This window comes from Acomys russatus, chromosome 16, assembly GCF_903995435.1.
Source record: "Acomys russatus chromosome 16, mAcoRus1.1, whole genome shotgun sequence".
NCBI classification, from domain to species: Eukaryota; Metazoa; Chordata; class Mammalia; order Rodentia; family Muridae; genus Acomys; species Acomys russatus.
The window spans coordinates 29,155,934-29,176,463 of NC_067152.1; the positions used below are offsets into that span (position 1 = coordinate 29,155,934).

Below are 20,530 nucleotides of genomic sequence, written 5' to 3' on the forward strand. Positions count from 1 at the left end.
CTTAGGAGACAGAGGCAGGTAGATCGCTCTGAGTTCGAGGCCAGCCTGGTCTACAAAGCGAGTCCAGGACAGCCAAAGCTAACACAGAGACCCTGTCTCAAAAAAAAAAAAAAAAAAAAAAAAAAAAAAAAAAAAAAAGTGCTTGCCACCAAGCCTGACAGAATTTGATCTCTATGCAAAAGTTGGAAGGAAAGAAGCAACTCTGTCTATGTGTCATGGCATATACATGGCCACACAATAATTTTTAAGGTTTTAGCAGACTGTGTTGTGTATGTCTTTAATCCTAGCAGCTGGAACATTCTGAGTTCAAGGCCAGCCTGGTCTATATAGCAAATTCCAGGCTAGCCAGTGTGCCATAGTGAGACTGTCTGGGAAAAAATATTTTTAGTTATATGTGTATGTGCACACATGTACACATGAGTGGGCGTATGCCAGTGGCATTGGATCTCTCAGAGTTGGAGTTTCAGGCAGTCTTCATGGCTATTTCAGATATGGAGGCTGGGAGCCACACTCAAGAGCAGTGCACAATCTTGACCCCCTCCAGCCCAATGATTTCTTTTTAGGCATATGTGTACATGAGGGGCTTGCATGTATGTCTGTGAACCACGTATGTGCCTTGTGTCTGTGTAGGCAAAAAGAAGGCATAGGATCCCCTGGAACTGGAGTTACAGGTAGTTGTGAGCCACAATGAGGGCGCTGGGATCCCAGCTGGGGTTTCTACAAGACCAGGCTCTCTTGCGTGCTGAGCCATGTCTCCAGCTCTTTGTCCCTGTTACCCCCTTTAATGATTTGAATTTGGACGTGATCCTTGTCTTGTCTCATCTAGGCATCCTGTGTCTCTTCCTGTGGCCTCCATGAGGGGAGCATATACCACGCATCTCTTGGGAACTCAGGCCAGCGTGGGGATCTGGAGAGGCAGCACCGGGGAGCATGTGTGTGAACAACTGAGACAGGAGTTCTCATGGACACTGGGGATCCGCGAAGGCCCGGGGGATTCGCTGTGACCTTGAGCCTGTTCTTACAGTAGTGAGTGTGAGGGAGAGGGAAGGGGGACATCAGCTGCTGGACACGCTTCCAGTGCCAAGGAGGCTCCTCTGGGGAACAGACACACACACATACGCATGCACACACAGAGTGACGTATGGAAGGAACAAAGGCCTGGAAGGGAGGGAGACCCTCCCCAGTGCATCGTGACCTGTCCCCATGGGCTTAGCTACAGCTGCTGCTTTTCCTAGTCAGGGATGCCAGGGTGGACCAGCAATCCTATGCTTCAGTATGAAGAAAGGGTTTCAGATTAGCCAGTGCCCTGGAGGCAGCCAGACATGGGATAGATCATGATACGATTTATTAGCTGTGCATCTTTGAACAAGTAATTTGGCATCTCAGAAGCACAGTCCCTTTCTTTGTGACAGGTCTGAGACATCAATACCCGGACACTCACACTCATGTCAGTCAGGTCATTGTCACGAAACCACAGTGAGCTTCATTCCAGTTGTTTCAAACTCCTGAGAGAAGTCCCTTTCCTGGCTGGATGTGGTGGCACACATCTTACAACTAGGGCTAAACCTAGGGCTTCCTACTTGCTAAGCAAGTGCTTTGTCACCAAGCGATACTCTAAGCCTCCTCAACTCCTTTGAACTTAATTTTTTTTGTTTTGTTTTTTTTTTTCGAGACAGGGGTTTCTCTGTGTAGCCTTGGCCATCCTGGACTCACTTTGTAGACCAGGCTGGCCTCAAACTCACAGCGATCTGCCTGCCTCTGCCTCCTGAGTGCTGGGATTAAAGACGTGCGCCACCACGCCCGGCTAAATTTTGTTGTTTTTTGAGACGGGGTTTCTCTGTGTAGCCTTGGCTGTCCTGGAACCTACTCTGTAGACCACATTGGCTTCAAACTCAGAAATCTACCTCCGAGTGCTGGGGTTAAAGGTATGTGACACCACTGGCTGACTTTATTTATTTACTTTTTGAGACAGTCTGTTACCTGCTTCTGCCTCCTGAGAGCTGGCATTAAGGTATGAACTAACACACATACCTCTTTTTTTGACAGTCTCATTTAAGTTATACAGGCTAGTCTTGAACTCACTCTGTAGCCCAGGCTGGCTTTGAATTTGCAATCTTCTTTCCTTAGCTCCCTAACTAGCTGGGGTTCCAGGCCTGGTTCAAAAAGGAACCAAGGCTAAGACCTGAAAGTCCTACAACTGAAGTATTTTACTGATACTCTGCATTGCTCATGGGGGTATTTCAAACAGCTCAGCCTGGGGGAGGAGCCAGCAGCCTTGTCCATCTTTGCTCTCTCGCCATCACAGCAGCATTCACACACATGCACTTCACACATGGGCACACAGGGGCTCACATCAGTTAAGGTTTCCTCACTTTGCTGCATCTTCAGCTCGCAGATGCAGGAGGTGGGTGGTGTACGACTGATGGCGCTCTCTCTCTTCCCCGCGTCTCTAACTTCAAAAACACGGCTTCCCTGACCCCACAGTGACAGCTCTGGCACTGGCTTTCGACTGATTCAAAGTAGCAGATGCTGAGCCTTGGTCTAACTGCTCACTCTCCACTTAGGGTAAGGACGGGCATGCTGAAGACTCTGGGGATACCAGGAGGAGCTGGCTTAGGTGGAGTCTTTGTCTTGCGGTTGGACTCACAGGGTACCCTACTGGTTGAACCCCTCCTCTGAGGACTGGGACTCCAGAGCAGACATTTTTTGAGGGTTCCCAGGAAGATCAGGATGGAGGCAGGAGGTTGACAAGCAGTTTGGGGACCAGAATCTGTTCCTGTAGTCTTAGGTGCAAAACCTATCAATGTCTCATCATTTCTATCTGCTCTGGTGGTTTGGTTAACTAGTGTTGAATCTGTCTGGAACAGCTGACTCCCTAGAGCCAGATCTTGCTCTGTAGCTCCCTTAGGAGCAACTGTCAACAGATCCATGACCAAGGGAGCCCCAAGATTCAAAGACTGTTCCAGTCTACCGTGGGTTTTTCCAGCTGTTTTTCTTGGCGAGAGGATCACACCCTTAGGGATGCAGATAGGGAGCAGGAAACAAGAGAACAGTAAAGTCAGATGAACTGGAGAGGAGGCAGATGTTAAGGACATGAAGAAAGTAGCCAGGAGCCGTCCAAACCTGAGGACACCCGGAGGGGCATCTTTTTAAGCGCAGGTTGCACTGGGCATGGTAAGGTCCTGGCAAGTGATCCTCCCCTGCCCTGAAGACTAAGGATCAGTCCTCATTGTGGACTACCTCCTAGGGCTGGGCTGAAGCCTAGGACACAGCTGTTAACATCTGGATCCCGGATCATGTCTGCTAACAAGGGCTTGTGGGTGCCACCCGAGGGTGAGGACAACCTGTCTGAGAAGTTCCTAAGGAAGACCAGGGAGTCTCCACTGGTGCCTATAGGTGAGCTGGGGAAGGGTTAGGGGCGATGCCTCCTCTCTGGGGATTTCCTGTCTCTTGGTCCTTAAAAAGAATGAGGCAATGGTCGGAGTACTCAAGTGGTGCACCCACTGCATAAAGGACAAACTCTTACAATGCAATGAAGGCGCCTGGATGGGTGTGGAGGTGGCAGCCAACTGAGTACAAAGTACATTGGGAAACAGGATGCTAACAGCAGCCTCAGGATGGGGGTCTTTAGTGCAATCTGGGATTGCCCCAGCGTTTCCCTTCCAAGCTCTAGAAAACTATGAAAACCTGTACATAGAGGTGGGAACCAGGAGTGGGTGGAGCTGCTCAGATGAGGGTGTAGACGTGACAGCCACCTACCAGCATATGGGGAAGGGGCATCTTGAGGGTCACAGCAACTCTAAAAATGCCACTGAGAGGAAACTAGCTGCATGAAAGAACCTGCTTGGGGCCTGGTGCCCAACCTGCACTGCCCAGAGGAAAGCCACGGGACCCTGGACTTGGACTCAGGCCAAGTGAGCCCATTCTCTGCCTGTAGGTGTAGGAGGCTGCCTGGTGGTGGCAGCATACAGGATTTACCGGCTGAAGGCTCGAGGTCCCACCAGGTTGTCCATCCATCTGATTCATACCCGGGTGGCAGCTCAGGCATGCGCTGTGGGTGCCATCATGCTCGGTAAGCAGTGCGGTGGGGGTCAGAGGGAGGGGACAAGAGGAGCGCCCTCAGTTAACTGGTCTATGGCTCAAGCACCTGCCTTGCACACTGGTATTCACATCAAGTCCTCGGTGAAGCCCTATGCCAAGGCCTTTCCAGAGTTCCTCACTGGTCACTGTTGCTGGGCAATGGGACAGTATGAAGACAGCCCGATTCAAGAATGTTCCCCAGAGGTGAGAGGTAGGAAGAAGCAGCAGCTACTTATGGGCTGTGACTGTGAGCTGGTCCCTTTCACTAAGCCTTAGTTTCCCCACCTCTGCCTAGACCACTCAGCAGGACACTGTGCAGAAGAGACTTCAAAGGGCTTATGAACTGTTGGAGGAGCTGCTCCCTCAGGCTGTGTGCCTGGATGTCTGGAGCAGCTGTTGGGACCTGGGCAGAAAGAAGAACAGGGAAGCTGGGTCTCAAGGGAAGAGCTAGAGCTCACCACCGGGATGCCCTGAAGGATGGGGGTTGGGGATTAGATGCCTGGCAGCACTTCTCTTCCTTCCTCATGCAGGTGCCATGTATACAATGTACAGAGATTACATCAAGAGGGCGTCAGAGGACCCTGAGAAGCAGGACTCCTGAGGCCGAGGGATACTCCATCCCCAGCCGTCTCAGTATATACCTAATAAAGTGATGCTGAGCAAACTTAAGTGCCTTCGTCCAGAGCAGGGCAAGGGAATTGTGGAGGGAGGGCCCAGGACGAGGAGCGGGAATCCAGGGGCTCTGGCCCCAACTCAAGGGAGAGCTACTCAGGGTGCAGCAGCCTGCTAGGAGGACAGACCTCAGCGCCCAGGCTCCCAGCAGCTCCCTATGTCCAGCCCGAAGCAGCCTGGAGTGGGAGTGGGAAGGCAAGGGCAGGGAAGGGGCCTGGAGGCCCATGGGAACACTGACTCTGACACACACATTCCACCACAGGCTGCTCCCCTAGGGACCTAGTCAGGAAGGCAGCTGCAGCTGGGAGCAGAGGCAGTACTGCCCCCTGGGAAATCGCATACCCAGAATGTAAGTGCTCAGATTAGACAGGCAGAGGGTGGGGTGGGGGTAAAGGAAAGCAGCAAACCAAGGCAGAGGTCAGAATGTTCTGTTCATTTACAAACTATGGCCGAGGCTGAACTTGTATGAAATAACATTCCATGTAAATCCTGAAGACAGGCCCCTTGGGGTTAAACACTGCCATCTTGTTCTCATTCTTCTCTGGGCCCAAGCTCTTCTCTGTTCCTTGGGACTGGGGCCAGGCAGAGGCCATAGAAGGAACCCGGAGGACAGATGCCTCTTCTTCACTGGGACACTGGGAGGGAGATCTGTAGGTTGTTCAGATGGCCCTGTAGCAGTTCCTAGATGCTCACAGCACAAAGGCCCAGCTCCGCAGGTCTCAGCTTGAGTCCAGAGCTGCAGGCACCGCAGGGAGCAGGAGTTGCTAGCCCCTTGCACTCACATGGGATAATTGAGCACAACATCCTGTTTGGCGAGCTCCAGCAACATAGGATCATCGAAGAACTTGCTGATGCTCACATCCTCACTCAGGCCCTGTGGAGAACAGAGCCAGACACTAGGGTGAGCTCCACATGAGGGGACTGAACCCTGGTCAACCAGGACCTGTGCTCAAGGGGAGGACTCAGGCCTTCACGGTGCTGTTACAGTCCTCTGCTCCCTTTGGGCCCTGGGTCTGCTTGTCTGAGGAGTGTAAAGAGCGAGCTTTCCAAGCAGCTCTAAACTGCCTCCAAGAGGAATAAAGAAGACACACAACTCCTGTGGAGAGCCTGGGGGTTGAGGGATGGCAGTGGTTTAAAGAACACATACCTTCCTACGACGGGTTTTGATCATGAACTCCCGGGCCAGGTGAGGAGCTGGCTGTGGCTCCAAGGGGCGGATGACAATGCTCTTGTCCAGGGGATCACCAGGAACAATCTGGAAGGCAAAGAAGTTTCAGGCAGTTGAGGCAGCTTCCAGAGGGTTCAGGTCCTGAAGCAGGAGTGTCCTGGAGGACATGCTGGATGAGGGAACTGGCTGAAAGGAGGACAGGGGAGGCCAAGCTGCCCAGGGCACCTCACCTGCCAGTGGTGGAAGACAGACAGGGAAAAGGCCTGTCCCTGCGTGTGAGTGCGGAGGTCGGTCTCGAAGCCAAATGAGTCGATGGCTGGGATGAAGGCTTTGATGGTGTAGAGAGGGGAGCCTGGTATGGGCGCATCCTGAGTCACATGACCCCTGAGAGAGAAAGACAAAGGTCAAGGCCCTAGCTGTATAAGGCCAGAAGGCGAGGGGCAACCTGTCTTCTGGCCCTTCTCTGTGTATCCTAGGACAGACTTAATGGAACATGCTCTATAGAGGGAGAAGGGCTCTTAGCCAAGGCCACAGGAGCAGCCAGCTCTGGCAGGAGGCAAGAGTGGGACACTGAAGACGCAGGACCTTACGGACAGCCCCACCTGCTTCACCTTAGCACTTTTCTCAGGAGCTAAGGGGAGCCAGGAAGAAACTGCAGTTGTGCCTGTGGTACAACTAGGGACTGCCTCAGAGCTTCCCTACTTCTTGTGGGGACAAGCTCAGGGGGGTTCTGGAGTGGAAAGGTGGGGAGAGCAACGATTGGGGCCACCTCCCCTTTCCCTTCCCCAGCAGCCAAGAGGCTTCTTGCTCTCAGAACCTTCCCCAACAACAGGTGCTCACCTGCGCCTGGCCAGGACTGTGTAAACGGCAGACACACAGTCTGCAGGGGCCTGCACCTCTACAAAGTAGTAAGGCTCCATCAGACGGGGAGTGGCCTGCAACAGAGCAACAAAGGTTCAGCCTGGGGAAGGCTTCCGAGTGAGGACATAAAGGGTCTCTAGACCGTTGGGTCCTTCTGTGGCCTCGGCCTGGGAAGCAGGACAGCTCCACTTACCATAAGGAAGGCGGAGTAGACCACTCTCCTGGCTGTGGGGATGATCTGGCCTCCACCCCGGTGCAGGGGCTCCTGGGCAACCACAGCATCCAGGATCTTAAACTTGACATTACGAATCACTGAAATGGCAGAGCTGGGGCTAGTCATGGGGCCCTGCAGAGCAGCAGGGTAATCTGCTACCCTGAGGCCATACTGCAGCCAGCCAGAGACACGAAACAAATATCTCACACCAATCAGCAAGGCCAGCAGCCAACAGCGGAGCAGTTCAACATTACTTAGCATTTGATTCAGACCATGCTATGACACGTGGAACTTTCTTACAAGTTTATGTGCTGGCTCTGAATAGGTTTTTTTCCCCTCCTGGACATAGACTATGTTCTAGAATAGTATTTGGTCCAACGTAGTCTAATCTACATCAGTAAACCACTCCAGCCCAATGACCCTCCTGCTACCTGCCTTCAGCATGTCCACAGACAGGTCCCACTTAGGAACTGAGAGCACAAGTCAGCCTATACATGCCTGCATTTCAGGCTATAGCAAGTGACGGCACTGAGCAGGGAGGGACCAGGGGGACACTGCCCAAGATTAAGGTTATCTCAGTGCACTCCAAGTTGCTTTTCCTACAGGGTCCCAAAGTTGGGAAGCCCATCCCTGTCTTATCACATCATGTGCCTAGGTGTAAGGGTCCTGGGGATGGAGTTGGGAGGTTGCTGGTGGGCTTACGTTCATCGCAGAGGGGTCCCTCCCTGGTTCCCCACTGGAAACCTTGGACAATGCTGTCCTTCACTGAGCCGAGAAGTGCCTTGTCCACCTGCAGAAACATAGGTCTCCTTAACAGTCCAATGGTAACAGCCAGCAGGTTTAGGAGGAGAAAACTATGGCTGTGAGAAGCCATCTTTCAACAGGCAAGAAGGCGCTGCAGTTTCTTCACCTAGGGATAACACTTTACCACAGGGGCTCTTTCAGTTTACTCTACCTCTGAGGGCAGCGTGTCGTCCACTAGGATATTGGGGCCTGTAGCATCAGGACCAAAGGCCCAGATAGAACGGGCAGCCAGCAGATCCCAGTCATACTTTGTTTGGAAGAACTCTCCCAGCTTCTTCCTGGAGGAAAAGAAGACAGTAGCTCCTGCGGCCATATATCCTTCCTTACTGTGAGACAGTACCCCACTCTACCCACGTCAGATCCAGGACAGCAGCAGAGAGGGAAGGGTGGTGTCAAGAGACCAAGGTCGCCGCAGTGTGAACCTTGGAAGCTGAGCCCCATTCCAACCTGTTCCAGGTGATCTGGACCACCTCATTTTCTATGTCCTCAGCGAGGCCCTTCTCAAGAGGCTCGGCAATCATAGTGATCTTGTTCCTGGTCAGAAAGGACAGGAGCAGTGAGAAGAGGTCACAGGATGAGCAGGGGCAGCAACAGACTGCTGAGATGGCAACAGACACGGAAGACGTAGAGCAGGGGCATCAAGGGGCATCTTGGCTTCTTTCATTTCTGGCATTTTTAAAAAAATGTGTATGAGTTATTTTGCTTGCATTTATGCAACTGTACCACATTGTATGCAGTACTCAAAGAAGCCAGACAAGAATATCGGATACCGGGCTGGAGAGTTGGCTCAGTGGTTAAGAGCACTGTCTGCTCTTCCAAAGGTCCCAGGTTCAATTCCCAGCACCCACATGGCAACTCACAACTGTCTGTAACTCCAAGATCTGACACCCTCACACCAATGCACATAAATTAAAATTAAATAAAAATATTTTAAAAAATAAAATAAATAAAAATAAAAGAAAATCTTAAAAAAAGAAAAAGAAAAAGAAAAAAAGAATATCAGATACCATGCACTGGAACTGCAAGCCATCATGTGGCTAGAAATTAAGTATGTCTGCAGGCCAGAAGAGGGCATCAGATCTCATTACAGATGGCTGTGAGCCACCATGTGGTTGCTGGGAATTGAACTCAGGACCTCTGGAAGAGCAGGCAGTACTCTTAACCTGAGCTACCTCTCCAGCCCCTGACTTTTTTTTTTAAATAAAGAATCTCTGATGACCCAGGCTGCTTCTCAAGCTTGTTATGTGGCTGAGGCTGGCCTAGAACTCCTGGTCCTCCTTTTACCTCCCAAGTGATAGAAATACAGGTGTGTGCTACCACACCCAGCTTCTTCCGTTGAGCGTGTGTGTTTATGTGTGCAGGCTGATGATGGATGTCTTCCTTCCCATACAATTCTCCACCCCACCCCCTTTGAGATAGACACAGTGAGTTCTAGGCCAGCCTCAGCTGCAATGTGAGACAAAACAAAAACAAAAACAAAACCAGTGTACAAAATCATGGGTTTCTTTGTGGCCTTTCCCCGAACACATACCACTGCATCTGTTCCTGTCTGTTCCCTTTTGCTCTCCCTTGCCCCCACCTCCTGCTTACTTCTTATTGGGTGTCTCAGCAAAGCATTTGAGGGAGGATGTTTCTACCACTGTCTCACAAAATGTCACAACTGGGTCAGCCACCTAGACAATGGGGAAAAAAAAATCAATTTTGTTGGAAGGACAAAGTTTTACCTAGGGAATTCTGAAGCATCCTTGTTTCCCTCCGCACGAGCCTCCTAAGTAGCTCTGCAATTGCAGGTAAAGCACTATCTGCATTACCATCAAGAGAGGCTGGGAGTAGAGAAATTCTCCTCCTGACTCAGCAGTAAGTGGGAGCTCACACTAGGGCTCCCAGCACCTGCCATTCACTGGCTAACCCCTGGGGGTATGACAGAAACTGTGAGCATCTGCTCTGTCCTCAAGCCATAGCCCCAGGAGTACAGGAGTCTAAGAAGGCAGCTGCCCAGTAACATAGGGCCTTGGAGAGACTATGTCTTGACTGAGAGACAGTGCCATGTCATACCATGCATGGTTCAAGGTGCTAGGTCAAGACTTGGTGATAAGCCTGAAAGCAAGCTCCCACTCTCCATGACACCACCCACCCTGGGCCAATCAGCAGAGCCTGGGTAGTTTTTTCCTAATGATGGGACAAGAATGACTCTAGCTTGAGAGCCTCAACTTTAAATACATGACACTGAAAATGACTCAGTGAGTGGGGCAAACCCGTTCCTTCTCTAAAATCTTCTCTGATAAACAACAACAACAACAACAAACTGCTTTCTGAGCCGGGCGTGGTGGCGCACGCCTTTAATTCCAGCACTCGGGAGGCAGAGGCAGGCGGATCTCTGTGAGTTTGAGGCCAGCCTGGTCTACAAAGTGAGTCCAGGACAGCCAGGACTACACAGAGAAACCCTGTCTCGAAAAGCCAAAAATAAAAAGGAAACGCTTTCTGCCGAAGGCCAGGCTAAAGAAGGGCACCTTGATGTCGATCTCTGAGTACATCTTCCGCAGATCATGCATGACGCAGTCCAGGTAGAGCTCCCCAGTGCCCAGGATCACATGCTCACCAGACTCTTCCACCTGAAACACAGCGGCCCCAGCAGTTACAGCCTTCGCTCTCATCTTGGTCACAGCAGATGTTAAAAAACATAACAAAACCAAAAAACCAAGGCACCAGAGAGGAAGGTTCCACCGCGTATTATCAGAACCAGTGACCTTCCCAGCTTCTCAAACTTCAGGGGAGAGAAGAGGGAGGGCTAGGGCTGGCTCAGGGGAGGGAGGGCTAGGGCTGACTCAGGGGGAGGGAGGGCTAGGGTTGACTCAGGGGGAGGGAAGGCTAGGGCTGTCTCAGGGGGAGGGAGGGCTAGGGCTGTCTCAGGGAAGGGAGGGCTAAGGCTGACTCAGGGGGAGGGAAGGCTAGGGCTGTCTCAGGGGGAGGGAGGGCTAGGGCTGACTCAGGGGGAGAAAGGGCTAGGGCTGACTCAGGGGAGGGAGGGCTAGGGCTGACTCAGGGGGAAAGAGGGCTAGGGCTGACTCAGGGGGAGGGAGGGCTAGGGCTGACTCAGGGGGAGGGAGGGCTAGGGCTGTCTCAGGGAAGGGAGGGCTAAGGCTGACTCAGGGGAGGGACGGCTAGGGTTGTCTCAGGGGAGGGAGGGCTAGGGCTGACTCAGGGGAGGGAGGGCTAGGGCTGGCTCAGTGGTCAAGCAATTTCTCTGCACAATTGGGACCTTGGGTCTCGAGGCTCAGCACACTCTACATCCCACCTTACTCCCTGAAAAAAGTAAAGAGAAGGCTGAGTGTGGTGGAAATCCAGTAACCCCAGCCTTCAGGTGGCAGAGGCAGGAGAGTCAGCCGGAGCCGAGGTCAACTTGATTTACATAGCTAATTCTAGGCCAACCAATACTGCACTGTAAGAGTCTATCCCAAAATAAGGAACTCAGAGGACAATACTGCCCTAACCAGTAGGTCTCCAAGACAACAGGACTCTTTAGCACTACACTACTAGGTATGACATCACTGACTTGATTTTTCTTTTTCCGAGACAGGGTCTCTCTCTGTGTTAGCCTTGACTATCCTAGACTCGCTTTGTAGACGAGGCTGGCTGTGAACTCACAGCAATCCACTTACCTCTGCCTCCCGAGTGCTGGGATTAAAGGTGTGCACCACCACAACCTGGCTCTGACTTGATTTCTACCGTGCCCATCCAGGTTAAATCCCATCTTTATATCTGCACAGAATAGCTAGATCTTTAACTCTCCTCTCCTGCGACTCAGAAATAGTTTGGTGGCAGGCTCAAGATTGTATAAGGATCAGTCACTTTAGTAATTTTCTATTCTATTCTATTCTGTGTATGGGTATTTTGTCCTCACTTATGTCTGTGCACCACATGCATGCATGCCTTGGCACCTGTGGGGCCAGAAGAGAGCTTCAGATCCCCTGGAACTGGAGTTACAGGTGATGAGCAGCCACCTGGGTGCTGGGAACTGAACCTGGCTTTTCTGGAAGAGCAGCCAGTGCTCCTACCTGCTGAGCCATCTCTCCACCCTGTCTGTAGCCCACAATAGCCTCTGACTTCCTATGTAGCTGAGGTTGCCCTGAGCTTTGGATCCTCCTGACTCAAATGCTGGAATTACAAGAAGCTACCACTATGCCGGTTTCTTACTTTTCTAGAAAACCAATTCAAACAGTGTGCCTAGTAAGGAATGCAGTCTATGTAAAGCTGCCTGAGGAAACGCAGGCACACACACTCCAGTTCTGCCTAGCCCTCAAATGATGACTGTTGGGGACTGACCAAGAACCAGGCGATGGGGAACACCAGACGAGCACCTGGTGAACGCCAGGAGCGACAGCGCAGACCAGTCAGTGGGGGCTCGGCAGCTACTGTAGACCTGGAACATACCTTGGTGGTGAGAGACGGATAGCTCTTGTTGACCTTGCGCAGGCCGTCGAGCATTTTGGGCAGCTCTGAGGGGTTGACCGGCTCCACAGCAATCTTGATAACAGATGTGGTATTGAATTTCAAGGGCCGGAAAATCTGAGCCTGAGACCCCAAGAACAGAGGAGTGAGGAAGGCTTCAGGGGTAGGCAAGAAGGCACAAGCCCAAGGGAGAAACTCAAGTCTTGATTCCCCAACCAAGAACCATGGTACAGCCGGAGCCCAGTTTAAAGGGCCATTTGCTCCAGGCACTTTGCCAGAGCACTGGGGAAGAACCAGAGAGACAACCTCTAACCCTAGCACCTGAGGGAGACCGCAGCAGCTGGGAGCCAGCACATGCTGGGACTAAGGAGGCAGCAGCAGAGCCCCTGGACTGGGACCTTTCTAGTCCCATGGCTTGTCTGCTCACACGCTGGGTCCTTGTGCCCCCCTAGCCCAGTGAGCCCCTCAGGGTCCTTGTGCCCCCCTAGCCCAGTGTGCCCCTCAGGTCCTTGTGCCCCCCTAGCCCAGTGTGCCCCTCAGGTCCTTGTGCCCCCCTAGCCCAGTGAGCCCCTCAGGGTCCTGTGCCCCCCTAGCCCAGTGTGCCCCTCAGGGTCCGTGTGCCCCCCTAGCCCAGTGTGCCCCTCAGGGTCCGTGTGCCCCCCTAGCCCAGTGAGCCCCTCAGGGTCCTGTGCCCCCCTAGCCCAGTGTGCCCCTCAGGGTCCGTGTGCCCCCCTAGCCCAGTGTGCCCCTCAGGGTCCGTGTGCCCCCCTAGCCCAGTGAGCCCCCCAGAGGCACTACCTCCTCATTGCCTCGCGGTTCAGTTATGGTTGCTGTCTTCACGATTGGCTGATCGACACCTTCAATCAGAACCCAGTTACCAGCAGGAACACGATTCACCTCAATGTGGTACCTGGAGTAACAATGAACAAGCGCAGAACTTAGGGCACGCACTCCATAAAAACGTACGAAGCACCTGGGACATGCTGGGCCCAGAGCCAGGAGCAGAGGGGAGTTACACAGCCATTCTAGCAGGGAGAGACTGATGAACTGTCACAGACACACACAGGGCGAGCGCTGTGAAGTGTGCAGTGCATGAGGACGGAACAGGAGAGCTTAATTCCAGCTTTCCTGGTAAAAGGCCTGCCCGGCAGACCTCTGTGCACTAGAAGCCAGCCTGGTCTACATAGTGAGTTCCAGGACAGCCAGGGCTATGTAGAGAGACTCTGTATCACAAAACAAAAAATAATACTGCAAGAGGATACCAAAACACAGACACTTTCATTTCTGAGCTCTTCAATTTCCTCCTGCCTTCTAGAGAAAAAGGGTGGGTCTGAAAGAAAGGGCCATTACGGAGGCAAAGCAGCCACATTACTGACAGGATTGCTGGCTCTGCTTGTCACCCGGGATGACAAACAGCCTAGAGGCCCAGATTTGATTCTATAGAGTGGGATGTGCCAGGGGCTGAGCACAACCTTAGTAGTGGAAACAATCGTTTTTAGAAAGAAACCTGAAACACCAAGTAAAAGAAGACAGGAGAAGCCAGGCGGTGGTAGTGCATGCCTTTAATCCAAGCACTTGGGAGAGAGAGGCAGGTGGATCACTGTTGAGTTCATGGCCAGCCTAGTCTACAAAGTGAGTCTAGGACAGCCAAGGCTACACAGAGAAACCCTGTCTTGAAGCAAACAAACAAGAAGAAGAGGAGGAGGAGGAGGAAGAGGAGGAGGAGGCGGCTGCTGCTGCTGGCCAACAACAGGAAAGATGGGAACTGGGTAAAAGGAGAGATGACTCAGCAGTTAGGAACACTGGCTGCTTTTCTAGAGGATCTGAGTTTGATTCCCAGCACTTACATGGAGGTTCACAATTGTCTGTTCCAGGGATCCAAAGCCCTCTCATGGCCTCCTTGGGCACAAAGCACACATGTGGTGCATAGGCATATGCGAAAGCAAAAATACTCACACACATTAAAAAGAAGAAAAAGAGTAAAAATAGAAATCCTTCTAAGAAGGCTTCATACAAGCATCCAAACTCATATGCGACATTCCAAAGATGTTACCCTTCAGCCTAGTCAACCTTAAGAACTAGATGTCAACAGATCTGTCAGGAGGGGCCATCTCATTCCTCACTGTACCAACCAGGTGCTGCTGTGTTTCCTAGGACCTGGCCTAACACCCTGGCACAGTCCCAGGATAGAAGCCTACAGATGACCTTCGGGCTGTGGGCAGCAGCACAGTACCTGGCCACCGAGATCCAAAGGCGGCCCACGGTGCATATCTGGGAGTCTTCTTCATCCTCCAGAGTGTAGTTCTCCCCCAGCACCTTCACAGGCTGCCCTGCATGGATGGTGCCGCTCAGCACCCGGCCAAAGGCGTGGAATTGGACTCCGTCGTCTGTGCTGTACATCTTGGTTGTGTGGCACATCAGAGGGCCCTGGCAGAGCGGACAGAGAAGAGCTCTAACCACACACATCACCAAAAATACCACCTCCCCTGACAGCAATGGCTGCTGCACAGAGAAACCCTGTCTCGAGAAACCAAAACAAAAAAACAAACAAACAAACAAAAAAAGAAAGAAAGAAAAGAAAAGAAAAGTGACAACTAAGGCAGAGAGAGCCTGAGGCAGGAGGACGCCTGAGTATGTAATGCCAACCTGAGGCAGAGTGAAAACCTATGCCATAAAACACAAAAAAGGGTCTAGGTTCAGCAGGTAAAGAGGCTTGCTGCCAAGCCTGACAATCTAAGTTTGATCTCTGGGACTCATAGGGTAGAAGGATGAACTTCAACAAGCTAGCCTTTGGCTTTCACATGCACGCCGCCACGACACCTTTATAGACACATCGACACACACACACAAATAAAAATGTGGAACAGACACACAATCAATCAAACAAAACCTCTTCTCTTTTCTGGGAGATAGAAAGCTGTGGACCTCGATGCTCAAGCAGCTGTGGGCTCATGAAGAGAAGCTAGCCTAAACAACAGCTGGGGTGTTTTTGTATTTTTCTTTTATGGTGTCTAGGAATTGGATCTGGGCCTCACCCATGCTAAGTATATATTCTACCAATGAGCTAGACCTTGAGCCCAGTTGATTTTTTTTTCCTGAGACAGGGTTTCTCTGTGTAGCCTTGTCTGTCCTGGACTCAATCTGTAGACCAGGCTGGCCTCGAACTCACAGCAATCCACCTGCCTCTGCCACTGGAGTGCTGGGATGAAAGGTGTGTGTCACCATGCCTGGCCCCAGTTGATGTTTTTAATCACCAGGGCTGACGAGACAAGCTGCCATGTTTCTCCGCTGTGTTACAGGCACCACACTCTACTCCTCCCTTAGCCTTGTTTGATTTTCGTTAACAGCCTCTCACACGTCATCCTCACAGCACAGACTCAGAGAGCTTGAGGAAGGCACCTAAAGTTACCCCACTACTTCTGGCAACGATCAAGCTCTGAATGCAGGACTGACTGTGCTTAAAAGGAAGGACAAGCAAGGACAGCAAAGAACGCAATACGCTTGCCACCAGAAATCAGTGTGTCCTTGCACAAGCAGAAGCAGCAGTGGGGCACGCTCCCTTACGTCTGGGTCACAGTCACTCATGGCCTCGCCAAGGTCGGAGTCCACGCCGCCAGTGTAGGTATGCTCGATCTTGGGCTTGGCGCCCACCTTTGGAGATGGAATGTGCTGCACACACATGTCCACAAAGCCTGTGGAGGGAGAAGAGGAAGCCATTACTACACCACTGCTACATACTCTTACAGGGGAAGTGGGTAGGAAGCTAACATTCTTAGGGAAATCAATTTTCTATGAGAGAAAACACATACTTTTGGAGTCACATTAATGTTAGGGCATTTAAGGTTTCAGTGGGCTGGAGAGATGGCTCAAGAGGTTAAGAGCACTGTCTGCTCTTCCAAAGGTCTTGAGTTCAATTCCCAGCAACCACATGGTGGCTCACAACCATCTACAATGAGATCTGGTGCCCTCTTCTGGCCTGCTGGCACACATACAGGCAGAATACTATATAAATAATAAATAAATCTTAAAGAAAGGAAGAAAGAAAGAAAGAAACAAGAGGTTTCAGTGGGACACAATTCCTTGAAAGCCAGCTGACAAAAAACAAAAACAAAAAGACTCTAAAAGAATCCATGGCTACAGAGATCCACAGTTCTACTGAGTTCTGACACTGAGCAAGATCAGTTTCCCGCCCACATCTCTTAGATTTGCTTAGGACAATCTTCAGCAGACTAGCCTGTCCTTTGAGAAACACTCCATGTTTCTATTCATTAAGTTCCTCTGTTCTCCTGACAAACTAATAAGCCATGAAAAAGAGACTGCTCATTAGGGCGGTGGGATTGGTAAAATCTTTTCTTCTTTAGTTCTGGACATCAAACCAGGAAGTGTACATATGAGCCACAGTCGAGTACCTGCTTTGACCGGTGTCCAGCATCTTTCTTTTTTTTCTGTTTGTTTCTCCTTCTCTCTCTCTCTCTCTCTTTTGGTTGTTGTTTTGGTTTTTTCCTGAGACATGGTTTCTCTGTGTAGCCCTCGCTGTCCTGGACTTGCTTTGTAGACCAGGCTGGCCTTGAACTCACAGAGAGCTGCCTGCCTCTGCCTCCTGAATGCTGGGGTTACAGGCATGCGCCACCACCGCCTGGCTTCACAGCTATTTTAAAAGATAGCCCCTTGCTCCATAACTCAGGCTAGGCTGCCTGAGTGCTAAAGTGCTACATAGCCCATGCGGGTCTCACACTCACAATATTGTGTCAGTCTATCAAGTGCTGAGATTACAGGCACGAGCTACCATTCCTGGGCACTAGTTCTATTACAGATGAGAATCAGTCACAGAAGAAATAGGAGGCTAGCCTTGCCAGGCGGGTGGTGCACGCCTTTGATCCCAGTACTCAGGAGGCACAGGCAGGCAGATCTGTGAATTCCAGGCCAGTCAAGTCTAGATTGTGAGACCCTGTCTTCAAAAACTGACAGACAAACAGAAGTTCAGGTCTTTTTTCTCAGCTATTCCTGGCTATTCCTACTCCAGTATCGGCCTCAGAGAAAAAGGGGTCACCAGAAAGGGAAGGGCGGTGAACCTAAGCCGCTGGTAGAGACTGAGTGTGAAGTGCCTCCACTGGCACACGGAACACTTGGTCTCCAGGTGGTGGTGCTGTTTGGGGTTGGGGTGGGCCTGCAGAACATTTAGGAGGTGGGCCTAGCTGAAGGAAGCAGGTGGCTGGGAAGCAGGTTTTGAAAGTTACAGCTGCTCTGTCCTAGGCCAGGCTCTCTGCTTCCTGGCTTGTGAAGATGGAAGAAGACCCAGCTGCCCACTCTCGCCATTAGGAATCCCACCATGTCTTCCCCTGTGACGTAAAATGTACCTTCTCAAAGAATGAGCCAAAATAAGCTGTTTCTGTCAGGTGCTCTGCCCCAGTGATGAAGAAAGCCAGCATTTCCCGAGTCCTCACTTGCACCTTCTCCACCAGAACATACCCCTCAGCAGCCACCTTCCGCCTGACCCCAGCAAAGCCCTCGCCCTGCCACCACCTGCTTCACCTGCAGGACCCTCTTGATGGGAGAAATCAAATTTCTTTTCTCTAACATGAGAAACAACTGAAGAAAACAGTTGGGGAAACCCTCAACAACTCGGCTGCCCCTGCAGGGAAGGGAGCTTCCAAGACAACCCACGGGAGGACGTACAAGTGTTTGTTGTTGTTTGTTTTCTGAGACGAGGCATCTTATGGCTCAGAGTGTCCTGTGAGCTCCTGATCTAGCCTAGTTGCGGAACTGCAGGTGTTAACCATGACGCCCAGCTGAGGAGTCGTGTCAAGGGCCCTGAGCTATGTGTTACCTGTGAACTCGCCAAAGAACTTTTTGCAGACCAGCCTGAGCAGGGGACGGATGTTCAGCTTTAGCTCTTCCTTGGTCAGGTGGATGCCAAGTTCGTCCAGGGTCCTAGGCAGGCTGGTGTCCACGTCACCCACCACCTGTGAGCATAGAAGGCACTGGGTCAGCTCTGAAGTGACAGCCCCAGTGAGGTATTCCACAGTGAGGAGAGACGGGGGAACCAAAGAGAAGTCTTACAAGCAGTCTTCTACAGGAAAGGCTACAAGAACAGTCTGGTTTGGAGGAGAGAGTCTATACTATCTAGCCTTCAAGCCAAACAGGAGTAAAGCTGCCCTGGTTAGGTCTCCATACACTGTCAGTGCTGTCCCTTGGCGTCTGACCCCTCCTACGTAAAGACTGCCCAGATTTAGAGGCTCATTATACTGGAAGGAACCAAAAAAGGCCACCTGTCAGGACAGGGCCAAGCTAAATCATCCTCTGCAGACTCAAGGTCTCTCTATGGAGGCAGATTCTATAAATTTCTTTTATTAATCCATTCCAGTCTGACACAAGATACTGTTTGTTAGCACTGATAAATTCCGGTCATTACTTTGTTCTACGATGGTGTTCTCCTCTTCTGTGGGATGGAATGGCCACACACATTGTGTGCATGTGGCTGTACGCATGCGCGTGTCCACTGGTTGCAGCACTGACTAAACACCTGCGTATTTCATTACTGTCCTGGGAGAAAGGTATGCATGAAAATTTCTATATAACACTTCTACCTTTTCAGCTCTGCACTTTAGCACTAATTCATAGAAACACAATGCTACATTCTACTTCTTGGAGACTCTCAAAAGCTCAATCACATCCTTACTAATTCTTCCCTCTTTCTTGTGTGGTACTGAGGCCTGACCCTAAGAATTCTCACACGAGGCAAATGCCTCACAGGGTAACACCATGATTCACCAGTCAGGTTTTCCTTTTTTTTTTTAATTTTAATTTTAATTTTCTTATTTATTAATTTATTACGTATGCAGTGTTCTATCTGCTTGTACACCTGCAGGCCAGAAGAGGGCATCAGGTCACATTTATAGATGGTTGTGAGCCACCATGTGGTTGCTGGGAATTGAACTCAGGTCCTTCAGAAGAGCATATAGTGCTCCTAACCGCTGAGCCATCTCTCCAGTCCCCACCAATCAGGTTTTCAATGATATAAACATTTAACTTATTTCCCAGACCTGTTCTTACTTTTTGTTTTGGGACAGGGTTGAACAACTAAATTGCCCAGGCTAGCTTTGAACTAACTTTACAGCCCAGGCTAACTTTACCTCCTGAGCCTCTTGCTCCAGCATCCTGGCACCTGAGACTATGGGCTTCATGACCAGGTGACTGCATCCTTACTATCCTTTCAACCTCACAAATATCACACATGCAAAATCCACTGGTCATTACGAAGCTCTTACGGCCATTCTTACAAACAGACAGACATCCCCCAACTGTTCTTGTCTGATGGGACCTTCTCACTGCTGTGTAAGTTGGTCTCAAATTCACAGGCTAAAGCCATCTTCCGGCTGCAGCCTCCTAGCAGTTTAGGACTGACCACAGGTGTGCACCACAACACCCAGGGCAGGCACTCTCTTAGTGACCACAAAGCACTCCATTTTCTGAGAAACATCATGATTACTTCACCTTTCTTTTTTGAAGATTTATTTATTCATTGTGTATACAGTGCTCTACCTGCATGACAGAAGAGGGCATTAGATCACATCATAGATGGTTGTGAGCCACCATGTGGTTGCTGGGAATTGAACTCAGGACCTCTGGAAGAGCAGACAGTGCTCTTAACCACTGAGCCATCTCTCCAGCCCCCTATTTCTAGATTTCTTTTTCTTTCCATGTAATGCTGTAATACACATCTTTCTTAGCTGGGTGTAATGGCACACACCTTTAATCCTAGCAGGAGGGAGAGACAGATGGATCCCTGTGAGTTCCAAGTCAGTTATGGCTATATAGTGAGATCCTGTCTCAACACAAAATAAAACAGAACAAAACAAAACAAAAACATGTTTTCTTTTGAAGACAGAGTTTTATGTAGCTTAGACTGGCCTTGAACTCTTTATCTTTCTGCCACCATTTTCCCTAAGTGCTAAACACTACAGGAGTAACAGTGTTCTCTATGTAAAATGTGGTTTTTAAGTTTTTATTTATGTGCATGTGTGTGTGAATTTATGTGCACCATATACATGCAGGTGCCTATAGAGACTGGAAGAGAGCATCAGATCCTCTGGAACTCAAGTTATGAGCAGCTGTGAACCAGCTGATGTGGGTGGTTAGCTGAATTTAGGTCCTCTATAAGAGCAGTAACTACTCTTAACTGCTGAACCAATCATGACGCCCTTGGATTTTTGAGGCAGGGTCTCAAGTAGCTAAGGATAACCTCTAACTCACTATGTAGTTAAGGCTATCCATGAATGTCT

General features: G+C 50.6%; 2 protein-coding genes across 3 annotated transcripts in view; one reads left to right on the forward strand and one right to left on the reverse strand.

Moving 5' to 3' along the window:
* Nucleotides 1-2,434: 2,434 nt before the first annotated feature.
* Nucleotides 2,435-4,737, forward strand: Higd1b (HIG1 hypoxia inducible domain family member 1B). Of its 2 annotated transcripts, none has more exons than XM_051158803.1 (4): nt 2,435-2,565; nt 3,248-3,396; nt 3,938-4,072; nt 4,611-4,737. In XM_051158803.1, the coding sequence occupies exons 2-4, from the start codon at nt 3,297-3,299 to the stop codon at nt 4,679-4,681; spliced, it is 306 nt and encodes a 101-aa protein (XP_051014760.1). In that variant the 5' UTR covers nt 2,435-2,565; nt 3,248-3,296; the 3' UTR covers nt 4,682-4,737. The 2 variants fall into 2 exon arrangements, with proteins under 2 accessions (XP_051014760.1, XP_051014759.1); XM_051158802.1 differs by lacking the exon at nt 2,435-2,565 and adding an exon at nt 2,601-3,174.
* Nucleotides 4,738-5,111: 374 nt separating this feature from the next.
* The window catches only part of Eftud2 (elongation factor Tu GTP binding domain containing 2), a 44,582-nt gene continuing 29,163 nt past the window's right edge, over nt 5,112-20,530 (reverse strand). Inside the window, exons 14-28 of the mRNA XM_051158792.1 lie at nt 18,076-18,211; nt 15,813-15,940; nt 14,482-14,675; nt 13,047-13,158; nt 12,231-12,371; nt 10,310-10,411; nt 9,390-9,472; nt 8,247-8,333; nt 7,951-8,077; nt 7,698-7,785; nt 6,975-7,093; nt 6,761-6,855; nt 6,151-6,304; nt 5,900-6,007; nt 5,112-5,626 (exon numbers count right to left, since the gene is read on the reverse strand). Of these exons, the coding sequence (XP_051014749.1) occupies nt 5,531-5,626; nt 5,900-6,007; nt 6,151-6,304; nt 6,761-6,855; nt 6,975-7,093; nt 7,698-7,785; nt 7,951-8,077; nt 8,247-8,333; nt 9,390-9,472; nt 10,310-10,411; nt 12,231-12,371; nt 13,047-13,158; nt 14,482-14,675; nt 15,813-15,940; nt 18,076-18,211 (1,770 nt within the window). The 3' untranslated portion in view covers nt 5,112-5,530. The remainder of the gene's footprint in view (nt 5,627-5,899; nt 6,008-6,150; nt 6,305-6,760; nt 6,856-6,974; nt 7,094-7,697; nt 7,786-7,950; nt 8,078-8,246; nt 8,334-9,389; nt 9,473-10,309; nt 10,412-12,230; nt 12,372-13,046; nt 13,159-14,481; nt 14,676-15,812; nt 15,941-18,075; nt 18,212-20,530) is intronic.

Coding starts and splice junctions, on each gene's coding strand:
- Higd1b (XM_051158803.1), top strand. CDS start 3,297: ATGTCTGCTAACAAGGGCTTGTGGGTGCCACCCGAGGGTGAGGACAAC. Junction 3,397..3,937: donor GTCTCCACTGGTGCCTATAG/GTGAGCTGGGGA, acceptor CTCTGCCTGTAG/GTGTAGGAGGCTGCCTGGTG. Junction 4,073..4,610: donor TGTGGGTGCCATCATGCTCG/GTAAGCAGTGCG, acceptor TTCCTCATGCAG/GTGCCATGTATACAATGTAC.